Below are 27,253 nucleotides of genomic sequence, written 5' to 3'. Positions count from 1 at the left end.
GCAAAACTATTGGGTTACTAATGCAACAAACCAGGCTCTTTGGTTTGTTAATCCAGGAAGTAATAGACATGTTAGTGCAGGAAGTCATTGGATTCATGGGAAAACCTGGCTCTTCAGAAAGAACATACTGGTACTGTGATATTCAGAACTGAAGACTGAATTAAAAACCTTATATGTGATATAATCCAATACTGGCTGAGAAACATTTTAAGTGTGTAGTACTTGAATACAGTAAAATGAGAAAAAGAGTTGTAATAAAAACAAGGAGATACATTTATATCCATGAACCAAACATTACAAACTTTCATTCTTGGAATTGAAATATTGACATTTATATTTCACTAGTATTGCCACTTTTGTTTAAAGATGGGTTTTAAGGAGTTCATTATCATTGCAGTGTGACAGAAAAGAGGAGTTCATAGAGAAGATCAAACAGCTGGATATAGAGACTCAGGCTGCCATAGTCACGCATATCCAGGAGGTAAGTGGAAATCCTTTTGCTCTGCTGCCAACACCTAATACTACCTGCTTTCAGATTTAGTGATTTTTTTTTGTTTTTTTGTTTTTTTAAATCTAGGCATTTCTTTATCTGGCCTTTCATTGTCTGTCCTGCTTATTGTAAAGTAGCTGTGTTATATTTCTGTTGTAGCATTCCATTTCCTTTGAGCCAGACTTCACGTCTCCTCTGAGGCCTAAAAGAGTGTTGTTGTTTTCCAGGTGACCCACAATCAGGAGAACGTGTTTGACCTGCAGTGGCTGGAGATGCCTTTCCTGCCTCCAGAGGACCTCGACTCCCTCTCCAGGAACATGGTCTTCCACCTGCGCAAGCTTATTGACGAGAGAGACGACTCTTCTGAGGTTGGTTCATCCAGAACTAGTAATGTTTCCTCTCATGGTTATTTTCCCTGCATTTCTATGATGTAAACAATCTGAGCGGTATTGAGTTTAGATGCTCCCATATATCATTTTAGTCACCTTTTATATTTGTACAAAGTTAAATGTATCATTTTTCTCTGTATCAGAATCCACCTGGCATTATCTGTGCCTGTAGAATCCTAGTTGCTGACTTCCTAATTCAAAAGATAAGCGGTGACTAAGATTGTCAGGCACAGACACAGCCAGGCGGATTCTGATACAGAGAAAAATGATACATTTAATTTTGTACGAACTCAGAACAACTCAGTGAAATGTCACAAGTGAAAAACACAATGTGAAATGTCAAAATAGTATTGCATGTGAAATTTCTTAATGATTATACGAAGTCCAGCACACACGCATTTCAAAAGGTATCGCCTGACGAAACCTCGCCATTTTTTTGTGGATTTATTTATAATTGCACACCATTTTTGTACTTAACTTTTGTTAATTGCTGTTGATCTACATTGTGATTGTGCATGCTGCAGTAATAAAGTTACAGTAACAAAGGAATATTATATATATATAATAATTTAAAGAGCAATGAATATTTAAAGCAGATGCAAAGCATAAACTTAATTTGGTTATCCTTAGGTCAATCAGTCAAGAAAAAGTTCCTTGTTCAAGTCTGAACCCAGCATCTGTTTCCTCAGGTGATTGTGGAGCTGACGCAGGAGCGGGATTACCTGCAGTCTCAGCAGCCCCTCGGCCAGGTGAAGACCTCCATCCCAGAGACAACTCCTGGCCCCATCACCCTTCTTTCCAAGGAGGACCGCCAACACCTGGCCGTCGAACTGGCGGACTTCAAGGCCAAGCTCCGCAGGACAAGGCAGGAGCTGTGAGTAGTGCTTCAGGTTTACTGCGGGTCCTTATCTTCCCTGTGGGTGTGCTGCTACCAAAGAAACACTTCTCTTCCATAGTTTAATTCTGTGGTGGACCGGTGCTGAGCCTTCATCTTATCTAACAGAAGCATCATTTGGAAATGGACATGTTCGTTTGGATTCTCTGTTGAATATGCCAGCATAAGACTCCATATAGGAGTCTGAGCTATTTCAGCATTTAGGACTGCTTTACACTTGTATAATGTTTGCCCTGCATAGAGTATGCTGGTAAATTGCTTAACAGAATATACCAGAAGTTGTGAACTGGCTACCTTTTTAATCAAACAATCTTAATAAAAAATGCTTGGGCTTTATGTATGTAAACAGGTGAACAGAAAGCAGAGAGCCTATGTTGAGTGCAGCTGTGATGAAATACTTTAAGCCTGCTTTGTTATGCTTTGGAAACCCATGGCCAAGCAAGAAATCTAGTAGGAGAATAAGAGTAAATATTACCACCCAGTATCATACAATAGTGGGGTGGAACAGGCTGACTGGTGCAAATATTTTTTTGATCTGCCAGTTTTTATATTGGTCTTTCATTGATTCAAGCCTATAGAGATGGTGGTGTAGCTTTACAACTGTAAGACTGACTACTAAAGAATATAGTCTTTTAATTAGTCATTTCAGATATAGTATTCTGACTGCAACCCGTAGAAGCGTTTTGTTTCTGCAGTGGAAGATTTTTTAAATGTCAGTTTAAATTCAGTAAATCTTAAAGGCGTTCTTTGCAGTCTCACATTTTCATGCATTTTAATGCATTTTAAAAGTACATCAGATAAGCCAAAACAGCAGTAAGTTTTAAAGACAGTTGTATGTGATAATGTATTAATGTATTTCTTGTCTTTAGCTTTTGATATTTCATTAGTGTAATGGCTGCAAGGTAAATAAGATTGATCATGACCAGAAATGCTGATTTTGTTGCTGCAGGGAGGAAAAGACTGAACAGCTGATAGATACCAAAAATGAAGTTGATCGACTAAACTTGGATCTGCAGAAGTTAAAGCAAGAGGCAAGTCTGAATGTTGAAATCCTTTTAACTAATGTATTTATTTCTATTTGAACAAACCGTGAAATGACAAAACAGTGACCACAATACCCGTTTGGAAAGCTGTTGAGAAAGTGCCAGTCCTTTAAGAACCAGAGACTAGCATAAAACATTGCATTTCAGTATGACACAATGGATAACTTTCTCTTATCTAAGATTAACTTAAATGTTTTAAGTTGCTTCTTGCAAGACCCTAAAACCTAAGAAATTTTTCAGGGGTAATGATAAATAGATACAATATCTGTACAAGGTTATTGTTCACACTCCAATCCTTGTTTTGTCGCTTGTTGCCCCTAGAATATTCAGCTGACAGCAGACGCCCGCTCTTTGAGAGCCTATCGAGACGAGCTGGACTCCTTCCGAGAGAAGGCCTCCAGAGTGGACAAGCTGGAGACTGAGCTTGCCCGCTGTAAGGAGAGGCTACATGACGTTCATTTCTACAAGGCTCGCATGGAGGTGGGCATTGCATAGCCATCATAAATAATTAGGGGGACTCAGTTTGTTATTAACTTGGAGTGGTTGTCATTTACTTTACTTATTGTAGCTTATGTTAAAGCTTTGTAGGCCTTCTTTTGAAGGTAATGCAAAAGGATATTTTTGTGAGGAGCAAAACCATTGTAACACATTGTGACTTTACAGTTTTATAGAAGTCCTAGCCCGATGCTTAGACTTGCTCTTGTTTTTTTGTGGCAGGAGCTGCGTGAAGACAACATCACCCTGATAGAGACCAAAACAATGCTGGAGGAACAGTTGACGTTGGCAAGAAGTCGCTGTGATAAACTGCATGAGCTAGAGAAGGAAAACCTGCAGCTCAGATCTAAACTCCATGACATAGAATTAGTAAGAAAAAACAATTGGTCTGTCTGTCTGTCTGACTTCTGCTATGCTGCTTAGCATCCTAGGAGCAAAGCATTTTGCTGATCCTTTTTTTATATGTTATCATTTCCAACACCAAGACTCCTGCTTGAGTGTTTTGACACCATGTCTTAAGGCACTGCAACTTACAAAATATTAAAGCAGTCTTAGGGCAAGAGAGATTTCACTAGTATCAGGTCATTTTAATGAGCAACCCCAAATTCACAGCAAGCAATTGTTTTTTCAATTAAAATTCTTCATCGTCCTTCGGTAATTTTCAGGATCGTGACACCGATAAGAAGCGAATCGAAGAGCTTTCAGAGGAGAACATGGTGCTGGAGATTGCGCAGAAACAGAGCATGAACGAGTCGGCACATTTGGGATGGGAACTTGAGCAGATGTCTAGAAGCACTGATGGAAATGATGGTAAGGAACTTTCAGAATAGAACCACGAGGATAAAACCACCCATTTAAATCTACTCTAAACAAAAGCATGATGGTCAGCTTTAAACGTGTATTTTGATTCATTTTTGTTTATAGCAGTGAACAGTTCAGATTTTTTTTAGGCCAAATTTCACTTCATATATCGGGTCAGTTGTTCCCTCTAAACATTATTGTCTACAGAAACGATGCAGTGACAGTAAAACAGATTGTCTGCACATTGCTCGAGCACAACATTTTAGCTTCCCCTGTCTGCTGTAAGTGCAGCAAGCTAGAGAAAAGTAACTGTGTCAGTAGCAGCTTTCGAGTTACCGATCATTTTAGAAGTGCAGAGTACACTTAAACTCTGCATAAAAAGCATTGAACTCCATCAACAAAAGTCAATGTGATTTAATATATGAAGCAGCTGCACCAGGAACAGATGGTTAAAGAAACCTGTTCAGTTGAGAAATGCTGAGCACAAGGTGGTTGTGTGTGTGGAATGTTTTAGTAGTGTTTTGAGGCTATTAATAATGTGGCTTCAGCTAGAAAGTAGTTGAAATGTAGTAAAATGACAGTAACATAGATTAACATGCGATGTAAAGTACTATAAAATACAGAATGAAAAAAAAAAAGAAAAAATTGAAATTTAGCACTGGATTATGTTGAGGTGTGTGTGGTACCAGACACAAGAGAAATAACAAATTGTTTAACTGTCAACTAAATTGAGCGCTTGTCTGTTCAAACTCTTGGAACCTATCACTGTCTTCCTTGTGGGGCTTCATTCATTGTCAGGCTACTTCTTCTCTGGGCTTTTGGAAATTTTTCCCCCAGGATAACCCACTTGAAGAGACCCTGTCTAATATATAATTTACCTTCTGACAAGAAAAAACAAACAAACAAAAAAAAAAACAGTAAGCAGCTATGGATTCAGTTTCTAGCCCTGTTTCCTGACTTGACGCAGACTAGAGAGAAAAAGATAGGACCGTTTGAATAATTTAAAGTAATACAAGTTCTTCTTTCAATAGCACGTAAGTCATTTGTATTCGAGTTGAACGAGTCTGCATCAAGTCGCATCCTAAAGCTGGAGAAAGAGAACCAGGGTCTGCTGAACACAATCCAGGAGCTCCGGGACACCTCACTCACCCTGGAGGAGGGCAACCTGCGCAGTCTCGAGCTTGTAAAGGAGAACCAGCAGCTTGGCAAAAAGGTGGGGAGCAATCCTTGTCTGGGGGTCCCATGCCGAGTTATGTGAAGCCTCTTTCTTTTGTAATTTGATGTAGGAGGCTTAAATTAAGCTTGTGAAATAAAAAAAATAATGCCATTAATTGCCACTGTTACTAATAGCTGTGTTATGCCGTGTGGTACAGATAGAGAAGCTTCAGTCCCAGCTAGACCAGGAGAAGCAGACAAACCAGGACATGGAGACTCTGGTAGAGGAGCTGCTGAAGGAGAAGCAGAAGCTCATGAAAAATATGGAGACCATGCGGGGTGAAAAAGACAGACAGGTAACTAGCAGAACTAGTTATGTTGGGTATCAACCACATTAAGTAGACCAGTGTCTTCATCACCTCATCAGCCTAGCCTCATGAAAAGCAAAGTGATCTATCCAGGGGTTTAGAAAAACCAGTGAAGCTATGTGTGTTGTACCACCTCTGTAGACAAAAAAGGAGAGGCTTCTTCACTAAAGTTAAATGTAGCACATTTTACAAGCTAACATTCAAAGGGAAAGAAAATGGTATTGTCATTAAGATATTTGTATTTTATTGGATAACCAGATAATTCTTACAAATGTAAAATCTGTGCGGAACATAACCTATTTTCTTTTGTAAAGATTTCAGAACTTGAACATGAGAATGACCACCTGAACCAGACCGTGACCTCGTTACGGCAGAGAGCTGAGATCGGCTCTGAGGCGAGAGTGAAGGATGTGGAGAAGGAGAACCGAATCCTCCATGAGACTATAACAGACACAGGCAGCAAGCTGACACAGCTGGAGTTCGAGAAGAAGCAGGTCTGCAAAGAGCTGGTTCAGCTCAAGGAGAAGGTACAGATCTCTGAGGAGTTGGAAAAAGAGGTGCACAAGCTAGAACGCACCAACGAGCAGCTGCAGAAGAAGCTGGCGTCCCTGACAATCACCTGCGACAAAATTGAAGCTCTCGAGCAGGAGAACTGCACCCTAGAGATGGAAAATAGGAAGCTGAAGAAATTAGCGGACAATGCACACAATGCAGCACTCAGGATTGAAACCATGGAGAAAGACAACCACCAGCTGGAAGAGGAGAACCTAGAGATGAGGAGGACAGTGGAAACTCTAAAGTTCACAAGCAGTAAGTTGGCCCAGATGGAACTGGAAAATAAGGAGCTGGAGAAGGAGAAAGAGGAGCTAGCCAGAAACATGGACATGATTAAAGCCCTTTCCAAGAAATCTGAACGGTTGGAGGTCAGCTACCAGGCCCTGGACTCGGAGAACCAGAGGCTCCAGCAGACTCTGGAGAATAGCAACAAGAAAATCCAGCACCTGGAAAAGGAGGTGCATGACACAGAGAAGGAGAACCAGCAACTCCAGAAGAGCCTAGAAGAGCTTAGGATCTCCACCAAGCATCTGGAGAAACTGGAGCGGGATAACCGTGGGCTGGAGCAGGAGGTGACTCAGCTGGAGAAAGACAAGAAGCAGCTGGAGAAGGAAGCAAAGCGGCTGTGGCAGCAGGTGGAAGTGAAGGAGGCAGCATTGGAGGAGAGTGGGCTTGCAGTCGCCACCCTAGAGAAGGAGAGTAAGACACTAGAGAAGGAGATGAGCAAGTTAAAAGAAGCTTCCAACAAGGCCAGGGAGGTGGAGAGGGAGAACAAGGACTTGCAGAAGCAAGCCACCATTGACAAGCGGACACTAGCCACACTGAGAGAGGTAGGGTAGAGTATACTAATTTTGTAAAATGCTGCATGATTTGGGAGACAACTTTTAAACATCCCTTAGTGTTCCCAATAGTGTGTTCTCTAAGAGTCTGGTGTATTTACAGGACCTGGTTCATGAAAAGCTGAAGTGCCAGCAGCAGTCCAATGAGCTGGAGAAGCTGAACCAGGAGCTGGAGAAGATCGGCCTCAACAAGGAGAAGCTCCTACAAGAGGAGCACAGCAGTGATGACAAGTAAGGGAATGTCGTTTACCAGCCTGGGAATCGATACGCAATTACAGATACTGCTGACTCCACAAAGATCCCTGCATGGGCAGGATACAAGGTCCCTTTCCTACTGCTCTATGGCAGTGTCCCCAGCATGGTGACATTTGTTGTCGCTCAAGCAGAATAATAATAATAAAAATGTAAAAAGACAACTATATATCCATTGAAGGAGTAGGCTGCAAAGACTAAAAAGTCTATGTTGACAAACTAACATAGGATCAGTTGAATGAAAACGTATTTTAAGACTGAGAATGTACTATATTGAAATGCCAGGTGGTACTGTATATCAACTATACCAAAAGTATTGTTTTTCAAATGGTATTTATTTATTTATTTATTTGAATGTATTTGTAGGTGCTCTACAGGGGTTTTTGTTTCTCACAGCTACTGCAAGTGAGTCGTGTTAGTCTTGTGGCTGCTCTCTCATAAGCTCCTCTTGAGACTACAATCTGAATCGCTCATCTAGAAAATCTGTCAGGAAATAAGTTTGCCCTTTTAAGGGGTGGTGTGTTTTTTTTTGTTGTTGTTTCATAGAGTACATTTGCATTGGTTCTGTTGAATTTGAGTCTGTATCAGCTGGTTTGAAAATGAAAACATGTTGTCATTAAACTTTAAAAACATCCACAAGGTAATTTACAAAGTAGAGGGGCATTTGTGAAATGACTGCTTTCTGGTAGCCATATTAATAGCAGCGATGACAATGTCCTTTTAATCTGTTGCCCATTGTTGGATGCTTCCATCTCACATGTTTCATTGCTCTTATGATGAATATTTTTTACAGTAATGTAATTGGACAAACTGACTTTAAATCAACTTGTTCATATATACGGAATGCACACTATACATTTCAATAGGCTGCAGGTTTCCTTAAATCCCCCTTTGCTGACTGATTGATTGATGTATTTATTTTTCTCTTTTTTTTCTTGAATCAATGTATCGACCCACTGGTCCAGCTAACAAATAGAACACTAGCATGATGTCATTGGCAGACTTTTACCCTCTGAATGGGGATTGTTGGCCTGAGGGATCTTGTGAGCTACTTGTGTAATTAACAGTGCTATACCACCGCATAAACAACACACAAGTTCTAACTTGTACTGTACTCGGCGTTATCATACACAATGACGTGGTTATTACTTTATGTGGAAAATATTTTTCTGACAACGGTAGTTCCCTTTTTTTCTTCCATCTGACAAGATAATTACCAGGCTAGGACAATACCACTTTATTGTTTTTTTTTTTTTATTGTCTGTGTTATCAAGTCTGGTTAAGCAATGCATTACATAAGAATCTGAGTTGTAATGGTGATACTGTCATTCCTCCTGTGATAGACAGGTATTTTGGCAGATATATTCTCAACAAACATTCAAGCAGCCCCTGTGGCTTCAACTCAAGTTTATCTGGGTCGGTGTGTCAACAATGTTTTTTTGGGGAAAATAATAAGGCTCACTTGATTCTTTGGAATACAACAATCAGTCTTAACCAGCAACCCATTCTGTCACCCCCACCCTTTCCTTGCAGTAAATATAAGATCCTGGAGACGAAGATCGATTCAACATTACAGAAAACACTAGAGATTAAAGAGGAGAAGATCCAATCCTTGGAGTCACGGCTTGAAGAGTCATCCAGCCTGAACCAACAGCTCCGACGTGAACTGACCTCGGTAAGACTTCCACAGTGGGTTTGGTGTCCCTCTTTTTTTTATCATCAGATTTAATAGCAAAACATTTTCTCTCCTTGACTTTTCACAAGTCCCTTATTTTGTAGATTTTCTTTTTTATTTATTGTATTTTTTATTTTTTTTTTAACACTTTGACTTCAGCTTATTTATCCTGCCATCAAGGGTAGCAGTGTGTCCAAAAATCTTCAGGGCAAGACTCCAAACCTTCCGGAAAATCAAAACCATCCGAAGTCAAATAATTATACGTGTATAATTAACAATAGACAAAAATTATAGGCCAGGCTTTCACTTCGAATCTGGTAAGAGATTTGATAAGCTGTTCAAAGAAAATAGCTAAGAAGTGTGTTTCTGGCGGCAGCTGATGCTGAATGTTCCTGTCAGCTCTCAAAGCAATTATTACTAGAAGAACTCTTTGAGTCCTGACCGAAATCCTTCGGTGCACACGGTGATGCGTGTATGCAGCTATTCTATTCCCCTGCTGCCACTACACGATCGGTTTATAGTCTGTGCAGTAGGTTGTGTTATGTAGTTGCAATTAGCTGAGGTCCTAATTAATGCAGCACAAGTGAGTCTGCAGTGCTGTGGCAGAATGAGTGGACCAAACAATTTACAGAAAAAAAGGACCTTAAAGTTGATATACTAATGCAGGGAAATAAATATTTTTTCAAGCCTTTGCAATTGTCGCCTTTTAAAGACACATGTGCTAGGCTTTTAAAATCCTTAATTCATTCTTTTTTTTTTCAAGGCCAGTTCTTTTGACTATTGCCAAAGCTGTTGAAGGTGTTGTCAGCTTTACTGTTGTGAAGTTTCTCTCTCGTGATTTCGATCAAGTTCCATCTCCAAAATATGTAAAAAGTGAGAAATAAAATAAAATGATATGTTCACATCCTTACTGATTTTGACTGCCTGAGGCCCACTAAGGGTTACAGTGGAGGCAACTGTATATTTTTCCCTTGATCTTTTGGGTTGTTGTTTTAAAACTTGTGCTAATGCAGAAAGTTGCTTAGTGTGCCAGTGCAGTTGAGAAGTATGGGTCGTGACCTGACCTGACCTGACCTGACCTGACATGCACCAAAGGCTTGGCGTATCATTCATCTAACAGAGGTGACTTGTTTTGAAACATGCAGGTGAAAAAGAACTTGGAAGCAATGAAGCAAAGACAGGAGGAAGAAGCATACCACTTGAATTCGGCTAAACGCTCTCCGGAGAAACAGCCCCCGAACAGCCAGAACAAGAAGTGGGAGACGGAGCACCGTGAGACCACCATGGAGCTGCTGAAGGTGAAGGACAGAGTCATCGACACCGAGAAATGCGTGAGTGTCGTCACATATCCACTACCTGTCAGTTAAATTTCTATTGTTATTTTCCTTCCCTTGGGCTGCAATGCTCTCAATGACGGTCAGCCAGGCAAAGCATTTCAGTTAACACAAATTATGATTTTGTGCCATAATTCACAAATTAAGTCCTGGAGGTCATTGTCACACAAGTACAAAAACAGTTTAGTACAAATGTGATGCTAAAGGAGTAGGCCATGTGGCCATCTTTCACCAAGTAAAAGTTTAGATTCTAACAGGATGATGATGATAATGTCTGAATTAATGGTTTCAGATATGTTATGTGATAAAAAGTAAGGTAGACCTATGTACTTTGGTAACATAATAATCTATAAGCATTGGTAAATACTGTACGTAGATTAATCTTATAATAACTCCCAACATGGACATTATTAGATGTTTCATGTTTGTGCAAACAGTGTCTGCATTGCATGTCATTTGGCAGTGAGCAGAGTTTACAAAATAATAACAGTAGTAATGTTTTTAATGTTCATGTTATTTCTGAACCTTTTTCCATTTATAAAATGGAAAGTTGTGTTGAGTGGGTGGGGGTGTGCAAAGATAAGCCACACCCGGATGCATTTAATATTTGTTTTTTAAATAATAATTTTCTGTTTCAGAACGCTGCCCTCCAGGCTGAGAAACATCTGCTGAAGGAGCAGCTCAAACAGCTGGATAGCCAGAACAACTTGCTGAACAGTCAGATTGTAGCACTTCAGAGACAGGCTGCTTCCTTACAGGAGCACAACACTGCCTTGCAGACACAGACGGCCAAGCTCCAGGTCAGTGCCAGGACTGAACATAAATTGCTTGAGACCAATCTACAAAAGCAAAAGGACTGACTGTACACTCACTGCTTGCAATATATGTCTTGGTGCAGTACAATATGTTTGATCTGGTCATTTTCTTCTAGAATGCTGGGGCTGTCCCTTGGCTTTAGGATCACTGTCACGCACCAAAGTGTTGAACTCTGTAGAGGGTGATAGTTTTCATTTTTCCTAGAGCACTGCTAGCTTATGACAAAGGTTATTTTTGTGTATTCACTAGTCTGCATCATTCACAGCTTCGATTTATTTAATTTTGTTCTGGTGATCAGGCTTTGTGGATAGGGTGTGCTACAGGGTCTTCATATATATCAGTCTCCTGAGTGTTACCTCTCACTCCTAGATAGCTCTCTATTGTCTAGTACCAGAAGTTTGAATGCAAGCATCATGTTTACTTGCACACCCAATTTGACAGCCTAACAATACTAAAAGCCATTCGTAAAGGTTTCGCGGAAGGGCTGTAAATGAGATTTAGTACTCTTGCTGAGATACTATTGAATTGTTTATTTACTAGCTTTATTAAAGTAGAATTACACTGGCATTTCTGGGAAGCCTGGTTCATTTTGAATTTAATTGTATTTTATTTATTTGACAGGTGGAAAACTCAACACTGAATTCTCAGAGTGCCTCTTTGATGGCCCAGAATGCCATGCTCCAGAGCCAGCAGTCGTCGATGGAGACAGAAGCTGAAAACGTGGTGAAGCAGAAAGAGGAGCTGAAGGCTGCCCACGAGTCCCTGCTCCAGGACCACGAGCGGTTCATGACCCTACACGAGCGGCAGTCTGTAGAGTATGAAACACTAATCAGCCAGCATGGCAGCTTGAAAATGACACACAAAGCCTTGGAGCATGAATACAGGGATTTGAATGTCAGGTAGGCTGAATAACAGTATGCAGTTTTCATAGTTGTACAATGGTGATGACACTTGCTAAAGAGTCTGCCTCTGTGTACAGTATATATGCCACATTTACATTTTCACATACCTCTAAATAACTGTGTTTTTTAATTGTGATAAAACTATAAGGGTGGAGAGCACTAGTCACTTCCCTCCACTTTCAACTCTGTGGTTTAGTCTATTTAATACCTGGTGGGTCCCAACAACACAAAACTAGTTGGAACAGATAAGCATTTTTACAGACTGGTACCCTTACTGTTTAGATTAGGGTAGGGGGATCTAGATTTGAGATTTTGTGGAGGAAAAAGGGCGGGTTACCAAACCGGTCTTTTAAGAACCAGCTAAAAGAAAAGTTTTAAATTTAGATGAAAGAAGATGCTGTACTTCCGAATAAAAAAAAAAAATTAAAAAAAGTAACTTCTGGGACTGGTTTCTGATATTTCTGGAGTGTTATCACAGACTGTGTAGTTACTTGCAGCTTCGAGATAACAATACCAAATAGCACCACTGAATCTGTATCAATTCATTTACAACACTATTAAAAAGCTAAGTTCTATTTCAAATTATAATCTTAATAGAGAGGGAAAGACTGGAGGTAGTAAAACTCAGAGCCTGCAACATGCTGACCCGTCACTGTGTAGATGAAGCTAGATGAAAAGTGTTTTGAAAAAGAATTATCGTAATTTTGTTTGTGGCATGACAGCTGCAACACACTGGTAGGTGGCGGTGAGCCTGCAGGACAGCAGCTGTTACTCTAATGAGCTGAGAATAATGGCTAACACACTATCCCACTTATACAGGCAGCACTTGGCAGTCTGATTAATTGAAACATCAGAGTCAAATGGTCTGGTATTGTTTCAAGCGCTTTTGTTGTGCAATGTTGCCATTATTAACTGTCGAGCTAGAGCTTGTAATAAGGAATGGCTCTTTCCTTCAAAATGCAAAGTGCCCATTTGGTGCTTAAACCTGCCTTATCTATGCAAAGGGGAACTGAACTACAGTTTTCATAAATGTCCATTAAAATATGTTTAATTTTTGCAGCAATAGCTTTTTAGACATGCTTTTGAAATGTCCCCAAAAACTGTTTCAATAGGATAAGGATATTACTAGAGTTTTACAATTATTTTTCATTACTCATTTATAAATAATGCAATGTTGTGTTCAAAACTTACATTTCCAGTGCCATTCCAAACATGCTTGGATTTCTTGACTTGATAAAAACACCAAGCTAACTGGGTGTGGTAACCTCAGCTGCTACCCACTAAATAGTTTAATGGCTCTTTTTTTTTCCACCAGAATTAGCAAAGGGCTAAATTAAATCAGTCAGTCCCTTGAGTAAGCCTTTAAACACAGAGAAGGGAACTGTCTTTTCAGCTTCTCTCTGTGGCCTCAGGTGGCTAACAGCATTAGGAAAGCTGCACATTTATTTTTTAATGTCTCTTATTGGCTTGAATGCAGGGAAGCTGCCGGTCTTTTGGGAGACCTGCTGAGTGATTCCCCTCTTCAGAGACTGGTGCACTTACTGTTTGCTCCCTAGGGCTCAATATAAATGAAACCCCTGTTAGAAATAACCTGGATGTCCTACAGCTGGACACTACTCTTAGTAAAGCCTTTATCGGTTCAGTAAAGACAAGGGGTTTACAGCAGAGTTGATTTACAGTAATACTGGTTGGTGTGGCTTTTATAGTCAGTGGTGTGATTTTTGATTTTACTGTAAAGAATCGTATACTTGCAATGCGTTTGTGAAGTGCCTTGTTTAACTTATTGATATTCGTTATTTGTAGAATAAAACAGTCGATCATTATTGGTAAGTAAAACTTTCACTAGCCAAAACTAGTTCTAAGTGTGTAATATTTTGAATGCATTTACTGTAGTCAATGTGCTGCATGAGTACCTGACAAATAGTGTCTGACTGATTTTTTATTTTGATTTATTTTTTATTTTTTAGAATTTGATTTTGTTAAGCAGCATTAAATGTTCTTATTCACGTCATAATTTCAGACTGAACCCACAGATTGGATAGGTTAGAGAAGTATGTTCTCAACAAACAAATACTAAGTCAGATTACCTAAGGGCCTTGTCTGAACAGCCAAACTCCTTCATTACAATATTCTCTTGTCTTTTCCCCTTAGATATAGCGTTCTGTTGAGGCAGAAGGCAGCTATGGAAGAACTGGAAATGGCCTTAAAAAGTGAGAGAGAGAACCTGGCAATGGAGAAGCAGAAAAACACACTCCTGTTGGGAGAGAACAACAACCTGAAGGAAGAAATCGACAGGTTAGCCTTCCTGAATACATTCCAATTGAACCCACTTCCATTTTGTTGTTTGCATTTTAAAATTGTCAAGATTTTCTCCTTAAAAACATATATGCAGTCACAGGTTCATTAAACTACACTCTAGTTACAAATAACTTTGTTAAATACATGTTGTTAATGTACATCCCATCCTTATATTCAGCAAACTGTGTGCTAAATACACATAAGAATAACTTAATGGTAACTACAATATACAGCAACAAATAGTTAATGTATCTGTAATGTAACAAAGTATATCGAAAAATCCCTTTTTGCAGGAAGCACTTTGCATTCTTTAATGGTGTATATTTCGATGTCCAGACACCATCTAGTGGTGGTTTTGCAATTTAATTTAATTGATTTACAGTTTTTAGATTTAATTTAACAGATTTGTATGCCCGCTTAGATTCTTTGACCAGTTCTAGCTGAATGTAGCTTATCAATGTGTTAGTAAAGAATTCTAAGTGCAAGCATGAAAACAAGAATAGATGACACAGTTTTGGGCTGGAGGTCAAACATCTCAAACCTATGGCCAACCAGCATTCCACAGAACTGCACCTGTGTGATGTGAGTTACGGCGTCTTTGTTTTTGCAGGTTTACATTCATGCACAGACAGCTGCAAGAGGAGTGGGCTGGGCTGCAGCTGCACACCAAGGAGCTGAAGACCATGCTGAACAACGGCCAGCTGGACCTGAACCGCTGGCAGGCTCGCTACGACGAGCTAAAAGAGCAGAACCAGAACCTGGACATCTCCCTCACAAAGCTGGACAACCACTGTGAGGTATGAAGCCAAGGCTCCCAAGGCAGAGGCAACTCTCACTTAGTTCAGTGGAAACTTCAGCCCATGACAGCACAGGTGGTGCGAACTGCAAGTTTTTCACCTTGATGCACTTTTAAAATGCAATATATACACACTCCCCAAAACAAGTGCATTTGTCTCTTGTACTATAACTGGGCTGGCATTGGTTCTATAAAAAAGTTAGATATGAAAGTTTAATGTCATGCTCCAATGTGCTGGTGTTTAATATCCCCCTGTAGCTGCTGAATTGTCTGAAAGGGAACCTAGAGGAGGAGAACCACCACCTGCTGAGTCAGATCCAGATGCTAAGCCAGCAGAACCAGACGCTGATGGAGAGGACCATGGAGAGCAAGGAGCTCTACCACGAGGAGCAGAAACAGTACATGTAAGTGGAGGCCCGGGATTCTCATGCCTTAGGAACAGCAAATGTACTTCTGTCCACAGAGAGACTAGAGAGGTCAGACATTGGTCTTTAGGGGGCACCTGTGTCGTCTTGTTTAGGATGATTTGATGTAAACAGCATGTAGCATAGCTAAAATATTCGAACAAAATATTAAAAACCTAAGTGGCACTAGTTTACATATTTGGTTGTTATTGTATGCCATTAATCTGGCCATATTTTTCTTGGTAAGCATTGATGGATTGCTTTTGATATAATAGTATTAAATTAGAATAGAAATGTTTACTTTATATTAATTCATTTTTAAACTTTTTTTTTTTTTTTTTTAAGTGACAAATTAAATACCCTTCGACGACAAAAAGAGAAACTGGAAGAGAAGATAATGGACCAGTACAAATTCTATGATCCGGCTCCTAAAAAGTAAGCATTAAGTTCTCCATTCTCTATTCTGTATAAAACCTTTGCTAAACTCTGTGAGAAGCCTAGAAAAGTTTCTTCAGTTTTTTTTAAAATATGCTTTTCTCTTAGGAAAAATAACTGGGTTGGTGCGAAAGCTCTAGTGAAACTGATAAAGCCAAAGAAAGACGGTTCACGAGAACGGCCCATGTCTACCCCAGAGAGCCTGGCACAGCCATTGGACTACCCGGAGGGACTGCCACCCCTTCCCCCACCCCCGCTGCCCCCTAGGCTCTCTCAACTCAGCGTGGACAACAACTTGCTGGGCTCTCACTCCCTGGAGGAGAACCACAACCACAGCCCCACCACCAGAGGTAGGGATAGGCAGGTCGGGCCTAGCTTACCTGTACAGTGAAACTGCACAGAGGCAAACGTGTAAATTAATTCAGTAAAGCAGACAAACAGATAACAATCCAAACAGCAAGTGTTAAAACAGATAATACTCTGTATTATCTGATCTGTATAATACTGATATATTGTACAGTGTGTGCATGTTTATAGTGTATGGTTCGTTTTCGTGATACAACACAACCATCAGGTGAAAGTTTCAAAGGGTACTCCTTTTATCATACATATTACATGCAAACCACTCCCCTCACTGATATAAACTGCCTCGTGAACTGCAAAGGGAAAAGAAATGTTCTCATTCTTTATTCAGACTTTCTGTATTTCTTGGTGGTGAGACTACTTTTCTTATTTTCCATGTGGTGCTGAATAAGGTAGTTGAAGAGTTTGAGTTTTTAATATCCTGCATAATCCAGATTTTAGTTGTGTGCGTCTTTGCCCATATCTCTAAAAAAAATACATTTAAAAATCTTTTCTCAACCGATATAAACTTATAAAATATTACTGTATTACCAAAGGTCCTGCATTAATAAAATATTACACCAGGGGGCAATGTATTCAAAGAAGCAGTCATATAACTACTTGGAATGCTGGCCCTAGTGTTGATAGAAATAAATACAGATCTCATATACAGGAGTTAATTTATTTAACTTTAGGATGTTTTAAATTTTGTTCATCCTATTGATCTCATCTCATTTTCTCCCACTCAAACTCTTCTCTCTCTTTTTGTGCAATAACTCTCTAGCGTCTTCATCGAAAAGGTTCCCTTTTCTGAGGAGCAAAAGCCAAGAGAAGATAAAGTCCCCAAAGACTCCACCTGGCCGACCCTCTCTCTCTAAACGCCTCCGGTTCTGGTCATCTTCTGACATCCCATCCTCTTCGAACGAACCCAGCTCTCTCTCGGAGATTGGGGATTTCTAACTCCTCATCCCTTCTCTCTCTCTCTCCTATCAGTCACCTTCATTTCCCTGCTCAGTCACACCAGAGACACACCACCCTTCGCCACTGTGTGTAGGTCATAGTATAAAGATACAGGTTTTCAAAGAGGATTAAGCTATGAGAGAATTCCTTACTTTACCCCAAAAAACAGAAACACTATGTAGATGCGCATCCAGGCCTACAGTTGCAATCTACCTGAAAAATATATATTTTTTGTAAGTAGTCCCTTTTTACAATATAAAAAAATGTTTTGATGTGTTTTTTTTTTTTTTTTTAATATATACATTCATACATTCTAGTGTGAAAATGCACAATTATGCATCTGATAGTTTAGTTGTTGGGATAGTAGTTGTTGGATAATTTGGGAAAAAAAATATAGGCAATATTTCGCATTTAAAATTAATTGATTACCTTTTAAATAGATTGGCATTCATTTATCTAATCAGAATGTTAATTTTAACAATGCACAGTACACTTGAAAGAAAATACAGTAAAAGGTCTGTAGAACAGGATGAGTAAACCAATGTTAGTAATTATTTGCAGCAGGCTTTGCCTGAATGCCTCTCGTATCACAAAGCATGCAGGAGTCCTGTTCAGCACCAAAGCACCCAGCTCCAGTGGCATCTCTACCATCCCCATCTGTTCCATTGCCTTTCTTCGTCTTGCTCTTGCTTTCCAGCCTATTCTTTTCCCTTGTCTTTGCATCTCTAATTTGGTAGTTTTTTTTCTTAGCTCTGCGCTATTGGATTGTGTGTCTGCAACCTCATGCTTTATAGATGTCCATATTGATTATTGCCCAAAAGAGGTTCCATACACCTGCTTTATAAGTGAACAGAAACCGTTTACCAGCTGTGATGTGAACCTTTTATTATTGAAACTGACATGTTGGTTTCTGTTGTACAGCACATCATGATTTTGTGTCCCAGCCGCAGTTGGGGCGTGTTTTGTTTGGCAGTAGCCTTGTAAAGTCCTGAACCCCCTTCCTTCCCCCATATGTGGTGCATGGGGGTTTTGTTCTAGAACACATAGCATCCACCCACACACTGTTTCAACAGTATGAGCAGCACGCTGTTTCACAGCTTTGCTGTTCAGTGTTTATCAAAAAAGAAAGGAACCACTTATTTACATTTTTGTTTTGATGCTTGCCTTTGGAGTTTCATAATTCATACTTAATGTCTGATGTACAGTTTTAAAATGTTACAATTCTGAAAATCAGTGTGGCACTAAAATTGAATTGTGGTACTGTTGTGCCATAATCTTAAGGATCCAGGCAAGAGTTCTGGAATCTGGGTTAATTGGCCTCTCTGAGAAATGGGGACTAACATAACAGTTTGAAATTCCCAGCTAATCCAGTGTGATTTTAAGTTCATGACATTTTGACCTCAGCCTGTTCATTCTCCCACACCACAACTGCTATGAGATGGGACCTGTTAAAGGTATTGCGGACAAATGCCTTAATGTTTTTTTTAGAGTACACTCACTGCAGATTTGTTTCTGTGTCACAAACCTCCTTATATTCAAACTAGCCTTGCTGTGCCTTGCTAAAATACCTAGCTAAAGTTTACTGTACTTAGTGTCAGTGTTTTGGTGAATACTAACTTCACCCTTTGCTTGTAGCCTTAAATGACAGTGGTCTCAGACTAAGAGACACATACAGGAGTGCAGGAAGTAATGAGAACATGGAGAGCCCAGAAGCTGTTGCTAGGCGACGACGCATGGAGCTGGGATCCATGGCCTACTCTACCTCAGCCATCCACATGAGTGCTTCAAGTTCTACTCCTATCCCTGGCTCCAGGCAAACTCTGAGGCCTAAAGGTAAGCAGTGGATCTTCATAGCTTGCAGCAGATAAAATAAATGTATTCCCCATTCTATGCTGCTTTCTGAAACTGTAAAGCTTCTATTAACAATTTAGGCCAAAGATATTTTGTTGAATTATTTTAATATACCACCCGCAGTGTACATGCCTTATGCAATATTACAGTTGTTGTGCAGTTCTTATGATTGAGTGTTTCATGATAAATACCAAATGGTATAATAGTATAAGGTGGAATTTGCTGTGTTTTTTCAGGTTTTATCTCGGATGACGATCTTCGCTTGCAGTCGCTTGATGCAGTGTTTGCCAACAGTAATAATGGAAACCAAGGTACACATTTACCTTCAGATTAAAAAAAAAAAAAAAAACATACTGTATTAAAAATTATATTTACATGATTACTGGAGATGATTTACGGTGTTCATTACTTGATGTCATTTTACCTGTAAGAATATATACTGTAAGTCTAAAAATGTAGTGTAATTTTGTTTTCAAGTTAAATAGTCTTGGATGTTCTCACAGATAAATACAATTGCCCTATCCAGTGTTACAGAATAACACTATCAGTCTCTCTGCTTTTCTCCTCAAATGTGTGCAGTTATTTAAAAATGTTTCAAGCCTCCCTTTACCAGTTCTTTCTAATAGTGGTAGACTTGAGAGAGTAAAATTAAAATGTCTAGTAGGCTTATACAAAAGGTTATTGTGTACTGCATGTTCTGCAATAATAAGTTTTGAAGGACATTCCTTTTAAAGTCTGAAGCCATTAAATGTTCCACTACTAACATACTGTAACATGTTCTTCATACAGCATATAGACCAAATGCTTTAGACCACAGTCGAAATACCTCCAACAGCAGCTCTCCTGTCAACTCCAAAGGTAATGTTATAGAAATGATCAAGGTCAAGTGGCAATCAGATGTCGAATCTCAGTTCGCAGTTGAGTGTAGAGGAGTTGGTGGTGTAGTGGCTACAACCCAGGCACCAATTTTTTTGCCTACTAGTTGGTTATTTTCTACCGCTTTTGTTATCCAGAAAAAATAGATTGATCGATAGATAGATAATTTTTAAAATAACTATTAACAAATATTATTCACTATTACAAAAAAATGCACATCAAAACAAAAATCAATTTACAAATTCTAGACAACCTTCAGTATTTTCAATGGAACTTTTTTTTTTTTTTTTTTTTTTTTAAACATTTACCTTCTCACGTTTGGATTTTTTACAGGTTCATACATAATTGCCCCTCCTCAATTGAGCACAGCACACCCTCTGTTCCCCAAACCATCTGAAACAAATAGAGTTGGTGCACCCGTCTTGAATAGCTGAACTCTAGTCTGATTCAAGACAACATTTTTTGTCTTTTCCAACTTTTCCAAAAGAATCTAAAGCATTTTAAATAGTGGGAATCCTGCAGCAACTTGTTATTAAAATGCCAGTAAGAAGAACAAACCTTCACGTGTGGAATAACCCTTTCTAAAAGAACCATACTGTTGTCTGAGAATCCGTTTGGAATAATCTCTGATTTAACAAATACATTTAAACAGTGATTAAAAACAGAATTTATCCAGCCTGGCTAAAGAAACACTCCCAGCACTCCCTTTAACCCATGTGCATTGTGCAATTAAAATCACCTGCTAAGAAAACAACATCTTCTGGATGACACTGCGACAAGACACTACTCGGAGTCTTAAAAAAATCCACTCTCTCTCGTCCATCGTTGAGAACATACACATTAATAAATATAAACGTTTTGTTTTTTACACAAGCTAACAGATAGGTAGGTAGGTAGATTATATATATATAATATATAATATATAATCTCTGCTTCATGTTCATACACACACACACATACAAAAAAAAAGGGTGCTGTTTGATATATCCAAAGTTGATGCCTGTTGCTCCACTGAGGTGCGCAATTGTGGTTGGTTAGTGATTTCGTTGAACAGAACTGTTTTAGGCAAAATTGCTATATTAATGGAAGTTCTGTGCACCATTGGATCTGAGAACTTAGAATGTAATTGCTTGCCTTCCCCCATTAATACCAAACAACGTGGCGTCTCCATTCAGGTTCTTGTGATCGGATCCAGGGGAGGTCGGTAAGCCTGTCCAGCGATGAAGTGATTCCAGGGCACGAGATGGCCATCCTCCCCAGAGAAGGCTGTCTCCACCGCTCTGGATCAGCTTATGTCTCAAGCAGCAAGCAGGAGCCTGGACTGTGTGTGAACGGACTGGCTTCCAATGACACACCCCAGAAGGGTGCTCCCAGTCATCCCCAGGGCAGAGCTCGACCAAGGCTAGGATCCCCCAGCGGCGAGCTGGTCACGTTGGAAGAGTTCTTGCAGGAGAGCAACAACTTATCACCGCCCACTGTAAGAAAAACCAATCCTCAAATGCAGTGATTTAAAGTACAGGTTGTATTTCCAAAGCATTCACTCCAGTCTTTATTTAACTGTTCGATTCTAGTTTTGTAAAGTCAAAAGGGTTTCTGCTTTAAAAAAATAAACCCGTAATTAAAGACCGGTGTACCTGGTTAACCCCCACTCTATATTATGCAACTTTAACTTTTCCCTGTTTGGTTGCTGCTTGTTTTCTTCCAGCGTAGACACAGTTTAAATGAGACAGAGCTCATTTCATTACACGACTTCTTAGCTGAAGCTGACTCCATGCTCCCCAGTGACGCCGCTCTCTCCAGAACGACTGCCACCAGATGTCTAAGCAGTGGTGACACATAGAGCAAAAAGGCAGGCAGGCCCAATAGGAGACCTGTTTCCTATATTCCCAGGGTACCCTTCAGATTTAAAGCACTAACGATGCACCATGGTGGAGCCTAGTCTGGGTGTTGATTGGAAACCACAATTTCATTTAATCAGAGCTCAGCTTTAAAACTTGCACCAGTATCCATTTGAAGACTTTTAATCTTTGTAGTCTTAGAAAAAAACTAAACTTGATAAATACATTTTTTAAAGAAATACATTTTTTGGATGCTTGTTTTGTTTTGTATAGTATTATATTATATTTATGGTACTTCATTAAAAGGCCACACTCACTTGGGTTTGGCTTAAGTCATGTGGATTTAAAACTCTGACAGTATCTTGACATTGCAGTGGGTAATGCAACCCTGCTCTAATGAAGTATAGCAGTATTAGTGTTATTTTTTAAAAATCCCGGTTGAACTCATGTAGTATTAATAAGCTTCCCAAAATTCCCCAACCTGTCGCAAATTGACCAGAACAATTTTTTAATATTAATTTCAAATTATTGTATATTTAGGTATTGCAGTTTTCAGTTTTTATTTTTGATAACATGACGTCTCTTTAAACTTATTTTGAGCTGATTCTGTTTCCCAGTTAAACTCAGAAAAAAAGCTGTTAATTACAAAGCAATGCTACTTGTTTTTACCTTGACAGCCTGATTTTCTGTTTGGCTTAATTTTTATTTCAAACAGATGTGACAAACTCTGTTAATTGCTCATCCTTGATCCTAATTGCATTTCATTCTTGCAGTCGCCTGGTTTATTGCTGTGCTTTATTTTTTTCACTCATTTATCTGAGTTTTTTTTTTTCTTTTGAGCATAGGATACCCAGTAAGGAGTGGACACTGAGCGCAAGCCCATCATTTTAAATCTCCTTGCTTTGTAGGAACAAAACCAAAAATTGTAAACCCAGTCTTTAATTGGTAGTTTTATTAGGATGCAGAGACAGCTTGAAAACTACAAATTAACATTTAAAGGGAGATAGAGATTTGGGAAATAATAAACGAAAAGCTCAAGCCCTACATATATTTAAAGCTGAGTATCTGTTTAAACTAGAAATGTTTTCTGGGAAGAATTGGCTAGTACTTTTTTGCAATGAGTCATCAGACACGTCGCAATAGTGCATTCACAATGAAACTACATTTGGTCTCTCTTGATAAGGGCACTTTATCACAGCACTGACATCACCAAGGGGTATTTTCTTAGAAAGCGACCAACATGTCACTGCCAGTTAGTCTTCAGTTAACTTTCTTGAACATTCAAGCATGTCCTCTTTGAACTCCTTACCATTACCAATCTACAGTAAAATGTATTTTTTAAAACTGTCTACTGTGGAACCATGAATACAGAGCTACATGTGTAATATTTTAATACAGCAAATATATCATAAGTCTTTTTCCCTACTATGCCACTTGCATCACAATTAGGGGAGTAAAGCAAATGCACCACATAGTTGAATTTAATCTTAAACAAGAAATAATGAAGTTAAACCACAGTGACCAATTTGAACAAATAAGAACATATCAGTCCCGGAATATAGATGCTTCAATGTTCAATCTGAAGCATCTGATACCAATAGGCTAACTTCTGTACTGTAATCAGTTAAAATAATCTAAATCGAGCACATTCTGTCTTTTTTTGTGTACGCTAAAGGTCATGGGAAAGTCTGGATTTGTCTAAATTAAGCGTAAAACATTATCCGATGGAACTTAACCCGTATAGATATGCAAAGCTGATTTGTGTTATATTCAAAATCAAAAACATTCAAAACCTATACAGCTGTTTATGATCTTTTTTTTTTTGGCTAAAAGTGTGATTTCAGTTCACCTCTAATTTCATTTAAACAGCGAGTGGCTAATAAAATCCAAGGTTTGTGTTTAGTTTTTTTTTTTTTTTTAAAAAGCTGATTTGAGTACCTGTTTTAATATGTTTTCCTTCATTTTCAGGTTCAGACAAACAGCCGAGAGGATCTGATGAGCGACTACTTCAAGAAAATCAACGAGTCCCCTATCATCGTGAAGCAGAGCGCCCTGAAGGATGTTGCCAAGATGCCCACAAATTATGTCATGCCAACTATCAAAGCGGCTCCTGCCGATTCATTGGATGGGCGATCAAAACCCGGGCAGACCGTCAAACCCAGCATCCGCCCCCCAGAGCCTCAGCCTCAAATCCCAAGCAACGCTGCTTCCGTACGGCAAACGCAAACTCTGCCAACCAGGTCACGGCAGGCAGAACGGTTGGCACAGACGCAGCAGCAACCTGGCACGAGAGGTGTCACCGGTAACCTGAGCCGTACGTTCAGCTTGGCATCTGCCGACCTCCTCAGATCCAATGGGCCAGACAATTGCAGGCAGGAGAGATCGCCCAAACCTGCCGCAGAACATAACCCCAGTCCCGGGATCATTGTCAGGAGGCAGGCAACAGTTGCCCAGGAGCGGCCCCAATCCACCAGGCTGTCAGGGTCCTCTTCTCAGGGTAGCGAGCTTCATTACCGCACTGTGGATCCCAGGCGGCTTTCTCTAGCTCCTCCCAAGGATGACCCAAGGCCACTATCTCCCCAACAACATCCCCAGCACCGGTCCTCCACACTCTCTTTTTCTGGTTCTGTAAACAACCCCAATGTAGCTCGCGCACAAGCAGAGCGGTACGGCGCTACCGGTTCACCGCACTACTGCCCGGCACAGCAAGGGCCATCTAGATCTGTGCCACAGCAGCCACCAGTACAGTCTGTTTCCCAGCATCGTGGAGAGGTGGCAATGGTGACACCAGTCAGGGCTGTACCCCCCCCAAAAGAGGAAGAAGTGATCGTGGAGCAAAAGCAGATGGATACGTCTATTTCAAAAAGCCTGGCCAAGTCACCCGAGAGAGGTAGCAGCACTGAGGGTCCCAGCACAGAAGACCTGAATCCGAGCAACTCCAGCACCCATAAGAGTACTCCAGCCTCCCCTGACCCCAGCAATGACCCACAGAGTGTTTGGTATGAATACGGCTGCGTGTAAATGAAAGCTGCTGAAACAAAATGGGATTTTCTGTTTAACCGATGTAAAATGGTGGTCCAGGGTGAGAAGGGTCAGGCTATTTAGCATGTTTATTGCCACCTCTCCTTGACTTTTCTCCTCAGCAGGATTTATTGGGACTGGGAGGCAAACATTGGTCCCTGTGGCGATTTAGGTTTCTAATATAGTACAGTTTACCTAAGTCCCCAAACCTGCCTCTGACTACACACTATTGCCTCATATCCAGATGAGAATCGAACTCCACCTTCCTAATATAAAGACATACATAAAGGGTACTGCAAAATAAATCAACTTGCGCTTATGCAGTACAGCACTTTCAAATTTTCCACAGAGGAAACATCATAAACCTTTCATCATTATGGCTGACTTGTATTTCCCCAGTTCAAGTAAATTCCACCTGTTTTTCAGTAGTATATGTGTTTTGTTTTTTTTTCAGTGCAGAACCTACATCAATTCACTATCCTTTCAGCTGTCTGTGGTGTGACTGAAGACTCACCCCAATGCTCCCTCCTCCTCTTCCTCTTCCTCATCTGTTGTTAAATTGAAAATATTAACTCACAGGGGGCTATATTCTTAAAATATATTAACCTCACATGTGATCCTGTTCATTGCCAACCAATTATAAGGTAATTCAGAATCTGTATAGCTCTTTCTCACAATTGTATTGCGCAAGAACATCATTATAAAGTAATGCATTTATTAGAAGCGCTGACATTTAAGGAATCTACATTTTAAAAGTAACCAAATACAAATTTTACTGTGCAGCCATGCATTCTAGATGTTTCCCTATTGTTGGTCTGGTATAATAACAACTAACTAAATGATATCCAGAGTCCACTTTATTTCTTACTACTTTTGAAATCTTTTTACCACAATTTTCTATGATGATTTCACCATCCTGTCATTTAAAGTTTCTACTTTTCTGCTGTAAATATAAAACAAAATCACTCCTGTTACATCTGTAAATATTCCTTTTACTATGTTGAATATTTTGACAGAGAAAACACCATCTTATTTATTATTCTTTACAAAATAATTTACCAGTCTGGTATAAGGGTTTTTTTGGTTTGTTTTACAGTGGCTTGCGAAAGTATTGACCCCCCTTGCATTTTTCCTATTTTGTTGCCTTACAACCTGGAATTAAAATGGATTTTTTGGGGGTTTGTATCATTTGATTTACACAACATGCCTACCACTTTGAAGATGCAAAATGTTTTTTATTGTGAAACAAACAAGAAATAAGACAAAAAAACAGAAAACTTGAGCGTGCATAAGTGTTCACCCCCCCAAAGTCAATACTTTGTAGAGCCACCTTTTGCAGTTATTACAGCTGCAAGTCTCTTGGGGTATGTATCTATAAGCTTGGCACATCTAGCCACTGGGATTTTTGCCCATTCTTCAAGGCAAAACTGCTCCAGCTCCTTCAAGTTGGATGGGTTCCGCTGGTGTACAGCAATCTTTAAGTCATACCACAGATTCTCAATTGGATTGAGGTCTGGGCTTTGCCTAGGCCATTCCAAGACAGTTAAATGTTTCCCCTTAAACCACTCGAGTGTTGCTCTAGCAGTATGCTTAGGGTCATTGTCCTGCTGGAAGGTGAACCTCCATCCCAGTCTCAAATCTCTGGAAGACTGAAACAGGTTTCCCTCAAGAATTTCCCTATATTTAGCGCCATCCATCATTCCTTCAATCCTGACCAGTTTCCCAGTCCCTGCCGATGAAAAACATCCCCACAGCATGATGCTGCCACCACCATGCTTCACTGTGGGAATGGTGTTCTCGGGGTGATGAGAGGTGCTGGGTTTGTGCCAGACATAGCGTTTTCCTTGATGGCCAAAAAGCTCAATTTTAGTCTCATCTGACCAGAGTACCTTCTTCCATATGTTTGGGGAGTCTCCCACATGCCTTTTGGCGAACACCAAACATGTTTGCTTATTTTTTTCTTTAAGCAATGGCTTTTTTCTGGCCACTCTTCTGTAAAGCCCAGCTCTGTGGAGTGTACAGCTTAAAGTGGTCCTATGGACAGATACTCCAATCTCCGCTGTGGAGTTTTGCAGCTCCTTCAGGGTTATCTTTGGTCTCTTTGTTGCTTCTCTGATTAATGCCCTCCTTGCCTGGTCCGTGAGTTTTGGTGGGCGGCCCTCTCTTGCCAGGTTTGTTGTGGTGCCATATTCTTTCCATTTTTTAATAATGGCTTTAATGGTGCTCCGTGGGATGTTCAAAGTTTCGGATTTTTTTTATAACCCAACCCTGATCTGTACTTCTCCACAACTTTGTCCCTGACCTGTTTGGAGAGCTCCTAGGTCTTCATGGTGCCGCTTGCTTAGTGGTGCCCCTTGCTTAGTGGTGTTGCAGACTCTGGGGGCCTTTCAGAACAGGTGTATATATACTGAGATCACGTGACA

The 27,253-nt window shown here is 39.9% G+C and overlaps 1 protein-coding gene across 2 annotated transcripts in view; it reads left to right on the top strand.

The window, feature by feature from the left end:
• Nucleotides 1–25,934, top strand: part of LOC121329850 (protein Daple-like) — a 56,893-nt gene extending 30,959 nt beyond the window's left edge. The window contains exons 6-30 of one of the 2 annotated variants that reach the window (XM_041275762.1): nt 398–481; nt 718–858; nt 1,569–1,753; nt 2,724–2,805; nt 3,139–3,297; nt 3,535–3,681; nt 3,978–4,122; nt 5,145–5,326; nt 5,487–5,624; nt 5,951–7,021; nt 7,134–7,261; nt 8,816–8,957; nt 10,103–10,288; nt 10,930–11,091; nt 11,729–12,006; nt 14,161–14,304; nt 14,918–15,104; nt 15,362–15,507; nt 15,853–15,942; nt 16,051–16,292; nt 18,880–19,077; nt 19,332–19,406; nt 19,885–19,953; nt 21,147–21,448; nt 23,778–25,934. In XM_041275762.1, the coding sequence (XP_041131696.1) occupies nt 398–481; nt 718–858; nt 1,569–1,753; nt 2,724–2,805; nt 3,139–3,297; nt 3,535–3,681; nt 3,978–4,122; nt 5,145–5,326; nt 5,487–5,624; nt 5,951–7,021; nt 7,134–7,261; nt 8,816–8,957; nt 10,103–10,288; nt 10,930–11,091; nt 11,729–12,006; nt 14,161–14,304; nt 14,918–15,104; nt 15,362–15,507; nt 15,853–15,942; nt 16,051–16,292; nt 18,880–19,077; nt 19,332–19,406; nt 19,885–19,953; nt 21,147–21,448; nt 23,778–24,830 (5,736 nt within the window). In that variant the 3' untranslated portion in view covers nt 24,831–25,934. The remainder of the gene's footprint in view (nt 1–397; nt 482–717; nt 859–1,568; nt 1,754–2,723; nt 2,806–3,138; nt 3,298–3,534; nt 3,682–3,977; nt 4,123–5,144; nt 5,327–5,486; nt 5,625–5,950; nt 7,022–7,133; nt 7,262–8,815; nt 8,958–10,102; nt 10,289–10,929; nt 11,092–11,728; nt 12,007–14,160; nt 14,305–14,917; nt 15,105–15,361; nt 15,508–15,852; nt 15,943–16,050; nt 16,293–18,879; nt 19,078–19,331; nt 19,407–19,884; nt 19,954–21,146; nt 21,449–23,777) is intronic. The other variant, XM_041275763.1, reaches the window with a different exon arrangement.
• The last annotated feature ends 1,319 nt before the right edge of the window (nt 25,935–27,253 follow it).

Source organism: Polyodon spathula, chromosome 17, assembly GCF_017654505.1.
Source record: "Polyodon spathula isolate WHYD16114869_AA chromosome 17, ASM1765450v1, whole genome shotgun sequence".
Classification (NCBI taxonomy): domain Eukaryota; kingdom Metazoa; phylum Chordata; class Actinopteri; order Acipenseriformes; family Polyodontidae; genus Polyodon; species Polyodon spathula.
Note: the sequence above shows the minus strand (reverse complement) of the source record. Positions and strands in the feature narration are given on the sequence as shown.